This window comes from Phoenix dactylifera, chromosome 15 (genome assembly GCF_009389715.1).
Source record: "Phoenix dactylifera cultivar Barhee BC4 chromosome 15, palm_55x_up_171113_PBpolish2nd_filt_p, whole genome shotgun sequence".
Lineage (NCBI taxonomy): Eukaryota > Viridiplantae > Streptophyta > Magnoliopsida > Arecales > Arecaceae > Phoenix > Phoenix dactylifera.
In genome coordinates this window covers 5,024,950-5,031,322 of record NC_052406.1, presented here as the reverse complement: position 1 = coordinate 5,031,322, position 6,373 = coordinate 5,024,950, and the positions used below count along the sequence as shown (strand labels likewise).

The following is a 6,373-nucleotide window of genomic DNA, read 5'->3' as shown; positions in this document are numbered from 1 at the left end:
AAAGTATCAATAAATACCCTATACTAACTCAAATAAAAATTTCTTGATTAATGCCTCACCCCCCCGACCCCCACCACACCACCCCCCCCCCCCCCCCCCCCCCCCCCCCCCACCCCTTCCCCTTCCATTAATCTCTCATACCATTTTTCCTCCAATTAAACTTCAAATCTTTATCAACCTTTAATAATTATTTACAGTATTTGTTAGACAGTTACCATTTGTTTCTCCATAATTTTCATCCATTCCTAATCATTGTTTTAATTGCATCAATCTTCCTCTCCCTATGCCATCATCTCTACTGTGCCCATAGTAAGAGCTACAAGAGGCCCAACTCAAGATGTCCCATCTCAAGATGCAATGTGATTGCAAGAGGTCCTATCTTGCAAGCTCTTTTTTTCTACACAATCATAGAGATGAATGATGATGTGTTGCACTCCAGCAAGTTGGGATTGTTTGAAAGCAAGGACGTGTTGAGAGTAAGGATCGACATTGGAGAAGGAGAGGAGAATAGTGACATGAATAGTATGGAAAACATTATCTACTAGCAAGTAAATGATATCTCAAGAAAACTCCACTTTTTAATCCTTTTGGAATAAAAACATAGCTCTCTTCTTTGAATGCCAAGTAATGTGTATGGGCTGGCACCTCCAATTAAATTCAGCTTTTTTCCTTCTCTTATTTGTTAAGGGCATGAGGACTACTATGGATGGGGTTTTGGGAGGACATGGTTATGTTAATAAGGATGACATGAAGGGGAGTAAGGATTTTTTTTCTCAAGATTCTCTTTGTAGCTTTTTATAAAGAAAGGACGATATCTTGTAGTTCTTAGCATTCACTCATACCTTTGTCCTTTTTTTAATTTCAATTTCAAATTTTTCATTCTAGTTTTACTATCTTTGCATGTTTTGGTGAATTGGAATGCTGTATGCCTTCATCTTTGTTAAACAATGAATTTTATGATTAGAGATTTGCATTTGTCTTTACAAGTTTTTGTTGGTTAAAAATCTTGTAGATTGTGGTTGTGGCGTACGAAGGATCATAAATAACTGCTAAGATATTCTAATTGTGATAAGACATTGTATTACTAATTTAGAATATTAAAAGACATTGTGGACTGCATAAATTGAATAAAAATAATTTATCTCAATTTATATATTCAAAAACAGGACTATTTCACTGAAAATAATGATTTTGTTGAGTGACTGTACTATTATATGCATGCTTTTTTTATCACTTGATAATGTCGTGAATGCAACCTTTTCTTTTTACAGCTTCTTTTTTGTTGCACCAATACTATATACTAATGGTCTTATTACAAATATTACTATCTACCACCATGTTATACGTGCATTACCACCTAGGAAACTATAATGATGCTGTAAAGCATTTTATGAAGCATGATCATAAAAATATGTAACCCTCAACAATATGAATTTTTGGATCATATAGTTCTTTGATCAGTCTGAAGTAATTTTCCATCAAAAAAAAAAAGAAGTAATTGAACACTGAACAATATGAATTTTTGGATCACATAGTTCTATGATAAGTCTGAAGTAATTTTCCATCAAAAAAAGAAGTAATTGACATTAAATAAAACCTCATTTGTTCAAACAGTGATCAACTACTGCAATCAAATATTTTCTGCTATCCAATTCATAGTCTCACTTTTTTTTTTGATATGACAGACAGATGTCGCAGAACCAAAAAAAAAACTCCAGCAAAAACCATTTACATTATCAAAATCATCAGAGTATGAATTTTGGGCACATAATATGATATTACTGTAAATGCCTTCGCTTCTTATAACAAGCACAAATAAGCTATAAGAGCTGCTCTTAAACATGAATTCCGTCAAGGCGTTCCACAGCCCTTTCTGTCCTTGAAATGAACTCAAGAGACATGTCACTGGAGTTTGAAAGCAGTTTGGTATGCATACGTGGTTCCTTCCTATCTTGCTTTAATACACTGCACCTCAGTGAATTTGATTTCCAGGTGAAATCCTATAGAATGACCAGAACCAACGAGTCATGCGACCCAAAAAGATTGTGGTGAATGGAAAGCTGGAAAACAAAGGATAGGACTCACTGAATATTAATTCCACTTCTCCTTTTTAGACTGTCAGGAATTTGGCCTTCAAGATTGTTGTTTTGGAGAAATCTATCAATCAGGAACTTGAGAGTCAGTATGTATGAGATTGATGACAAGGGGTTAACTTCTAAGTGCAAGTTACTAGTGCTTAAACTATTCAGTGGATCGAGCACAAAATTCTCGCTGGGGATTCGAGTACTTACATCTCTCGAAGTTTTCCAAGGTTTCCTAATGATGAAGGGATAGATCCAGTAAGCTGGTTATTCTCCAAATGCCTTCTATTAGGAGAGGAGCAACGTGATAATTAGTGAAAAGAGATCAAACTGTTCATAGAAAAAATGAAGGGTAACAACAATGGAGCTCTTTGGCTTACAAAGAAACCAGACGTTTGAGGGAGCCCATATCTGGAATGGGACCGGAAAGTTTGTTCCCACCAAGCCAACTGCAATCACCATATTACTGTTGGTTAAATTCCTCCCTTGAACTCAGAACCATGAGGTCATCTTTGAAGCTCATATTTCATTCAAAGAAGCTTACATGCTAGTGATTGCTGATAATTTGGCTATGCTGTTAGGCAACGATCCCGTAAGGCCGAAGTTTGTAAGGTTCCTGGAACAGAGGCAACAAGAAGTGGTGGCATCAAGATCTATAGTTCTATATCAATTGAAAAGGGGAAGATCTAGCTAATTCAAAGCCTCCCATAAAGCTGAAGGTTAAATTTTTCCTTGGAAGGTTAAATGTTAAAGGCGGGGAGTTCAATTAATATGCCATGGATGTCTTCTGTGATGCTATGAAATGAAGTTTTGAGCTCACAGTGCGGTTACTCTGGCGCGTTTCCCTTGGGAGCATGTCACACCAGTCCAAGAATTCTCTGGGGGTGAGCAAGGATCTCCACTCCAATCCGAGGGTGGGTTGTTGAAGCTTCTTGCAATTGCCTCCATTGCAAGCACTGAAAATAAGAAAATTTCAAAAGACAGATCAAGGTAATAGACGACAGACATACATACTAGTTCACTTAACAACAAAGTTCAGCCAAAGAGAGGTTTGTTTGCAGAAGAAGGGGCTTGGTTACCATCTCTACCGAGCGTCCTCCCCTTAAGAGGGACCATCATCAGGAGCTCCCCAGCATTGATCACCGGCCCAACAGAGGAACTCACATCAGGGGTCAATGTGATCTGTGTCTGCCCGGAGAGTGGCCACTTCGTCCCGTGGACCACGGCGCCTGCCGTCGAAACGTTGAGGCCTGAATAGAAGGTCTTCTCATTCACTGAAACGTCGAACACTCTCCAGCTAAATGCACTCGGGCTTCGGTTGTCCTGAAAGTAGAGAGCCAAATAGTAGTTTGCAGCAGGAAGTGCCATTGCAGGCCACTTGACTATAAGCTTCTTCCCTCTGCTGGTTGTAAGAGCAGTCTGGAATGCCGTCTGTGGTGGGAAATTCCAGAAATGGGATGATGCTATGCTCCAATGGCTCTCCACTGCAGGGTTGGTGTCCTTGAAAGCCTCCCAAAACCGGTTGAATGGGTCATCTGGATAGCTATTTATGAAGTCCACATCATCAATCAACATTCTTCTCATTTTCATTTACCTATCATGTCTACTTGTTCAAGGAATTCTCCAAAGAGAAAAAAAATTTAGACCCTGTGACTACCTTTGATTGCCTTATCTCCTAGTAGTTCAATTGCAGGATAAGAAAAGTAGGTCTCTCTTATGCTAGTGTAACTAATACAACAATGTTCTAGCTTGTGTTCTCAAAATAAAGCAGAAATAATTCAAGTAATGTTCTTACCCTGCTATCGGGCCATCGTAACCAAAGCGATGGCGGGCAACAGTACTCAGTGCGTAAGTTTTGAAATCAGTTGAGTTGTATATAGAATCCTCCAAGAACTCCACCTCAAGAGCAGATATAAATGGGCTTGAAACAGTGTGCTCATTCCTCGCCAAGCAAATGCTCATTGTCTTCCTGGTTGCCACCATGATGATCTCATAGTACGAGGCCAGGCCCTTGGCATAGTTCTCTGTGGTGTTCACCGTGCTCCATTTCATTCCTCCAACTATCTGATCAAACACTGGGGGCTCATTACCTCCATCGAAACCTCCATAGAAGTATGTGGTTCGGATCAAATACTTGGTTCCTTTGGCCACGGGGATCAGATAACAGTATTTCCGAGCTGATTTGTCGGGGAAGTACCGGAGAGACGAAAGTACAGGCATCATATTTGGAATGTTGAGCTTGGATATGTTCCCTGCTTCGACGAAACCATCATCGGCGATCCATTTGATGCTTCCAACGGTGTCCTCATCCTGCGACCCGCAGTTTATGCGGTAACCTACGCATTATATGCAACTAAGATGGATCAATAGAGGAACAAGGGAGAAGAAGGAACATAACAAAACATTGCCTTCAATCTTTGCACCATTGTAGGCTTTTTGCTATCAACTATATACCAAGGTGTCAAGAAAAACAAGATGAAGAACGAGAGCAAAACTGAAAATAAAACTAGATAGTAGTCAAACATATGCACACATCTCATTTTGAGCTGAAGGAACTCGCTGAGTCACACAATCAAGTGCCAATGATCATAATGGGGGGGAAGAAAAAATGGAAACAAAACAAATGGCAAGTGTATCTAGTATTCCAATGGTGATGTGTGGATTGGTTTACCTCTTGGAGGAGGATCGGAAGCATGGAGGGAGGGAGGGAAGCTGAGGAGGCAAAGGAAGAGAATGGGGAGCATCGCAAGGGTAGGATGGGTTGGGACTTGGAAGCAGCACGCGTGCACCTCTAAAGAGAAGTCTGGCCAAAGAAAGGAGGAAGGGGTGGCGATAATTACTTTAGAACAGCAGTTTGCCGGCTAAGGGTTTGGTCGTTGGACATGGGACGTTTTTTTGTCAAGGAATAAAGCTTTGTGGGGTGGACCCGGTCGAGCTAAGATACGTTTCTTGTGGTCTCAGTGGACATGGCGGCCAGTTATTCCTTTCTTCTCTCCTTTTAAAACAAGGGATTTGAGTTCTTTCCATCCTCTAAAAGAACTTTATGTTAGTGGGAAACTTGAAACCCTTCTTCCTTTCTGTGTTGGATTCATCACGAACGTGCTGAGGTGAACAGTCCAGTCCAGCGAGAAACTTCTGTCATGCTCATTGTGGAGGGGAAATTATACCACACACCACTTCTAGCAGCTGGTTTGGTTTCTCTTTTAAATTTTGGTTGATTGGGTGTGCAAATAGACAGAAAATATGTTGAAAATATCAGCTGAGTGAAATAGAAAGAGAAAAACTGCAGAAAAAAGAAGGAAAAAAAAAGGTCAAATGAGTGGGATTTTGGTCAATCTATATGTCAACCCTAAGCATTAGTTGCAGCACATGAGGTCAGACCTAGGTCGAAAATGATGGGCCAACTATGGGCTGGGCTGAGCTCAGGCCTACTACTTGATAATGCAAGCTCAGCTCAAGACAACCTCGAAGCCAACTCGCATGATCTGCATCCCTAGTTTAACATAATTTGATTCGACAAATAAAATAGTCTTAATGTAGAGTTTGATAGAAAAATGCAAGGCTTCCAAACAGGTATGGCAAATGGTCAAGGCGTGTTGGATCAAAAGAAAGTTTAGTCTAAAGCTTCACTCTCATTATATGCCTTCTTAAAAAGTGAAAAAGAAAAAGGGTCAAGAGGAGAGAATTTAGAGCAAGGCATCCATGTGAAGTGAGAGGAAAGAAAATTAACGTGGATAGAGCTCTGAGAAGATTAGGAACATGTACTATGAGAATGGGAAGGTACATGTAAATGGAGTCTTGCTTTCATTCTCCTTCTACTAAGGATTGTGAAGCAAGGAGGCATGTTGATAAAGGAGAGCCACGTAGGACACGTAAGAACATTTTGATTGATAGCCATTCATTTTCTATTGGTGGTCATCGAGTGCTGCACAGCATCCTTCAATACAAACAGCGCACTGCAGAGGATCCTGGATCAGGTGTAAAACCCCAATAGGTGGATCTGGAGTTAATCGATCTTGACCCTTGCATTTTAACTAATTCCGGTTGAGAGTGAACGTCCCAAACATGAAATACCTACTTTAGCAAAGTTTGGTAATCGCATAAGCATTTTCCAAATGGAGCGCTGGCTTTCATCTTTTTCAACCAATTGCTACAATTGAATTACTGTTATAACTTTAGACATAATGTACGAGTTATTAATGACAGTTCCTATAGTTTGCAATTTACTTGCATTAAGAGTGATGGCTCAAACATGGATACCTATATGACATCAAACTCAAGCAATCGTGATA

General features: G+C 40.0%; 1 protein-coding gene across 1 annotated transcript; it reads right to left on the bottom strand.

Moving 5' to 3' along the window:
- Positions 1-1,580: 1,580 nt before the first annotated feature.
- LOC103712538 (probable LRR receptor-like serine/threonine-protein kinase At1g67720) lies at positions 1,581-4,908 on the bottom strand. Its single transcript, XM_008799088.4, has 9 exons — positions 4,753-4,908; positions 3,877-4,417; positions 3,161-3,624; positions 2,902-3,037; positions 2,626-2,697; positions 2,462-2,530; positions 2,292-2,363; positions 2,086-2,157; positions 1,581-2,000 (listed from the first exon to the last, which is right to left on the bottom strand). Exons 1-9 carry the CDS (start codon positions 4,823-4,825, stop codon positions 1,973-1,975), a joined length of 1,527 nt encoding a protein of 508 aa, XP_008797310.2. The 5' UTR covers positions 4,826-4,908; the 3' UTR covers positions 1,581-1,972.
- Between the last annotated feature and the right edge of the window lie 1,465 nt (positions 4,909-6,373).

Coding starts and splice junctions, on each gene's coding strand:
- LOC103712538 (XM_008799088.4), bottom strand. CDS start 4,825: ATGCTCCCCATTCTCTTCCTTTGCCTCCTCAGCTTCCCTCCCTCCCTC. Junction 2,698..2,901: donor CGCGCCAGAGTAACCGCACT/GTGAGCTCAAAA, acceptor CCTCTGTTCCAG/GAACCTTACAAACTTCGGCC. Junction 2,531..2,625: donor TTATCAGCAATCACTAGCAT/GTAAGCTTCTTT, acceptor TGGTGATTGCAG/TTGGCTTGGTGGGAACAAAC.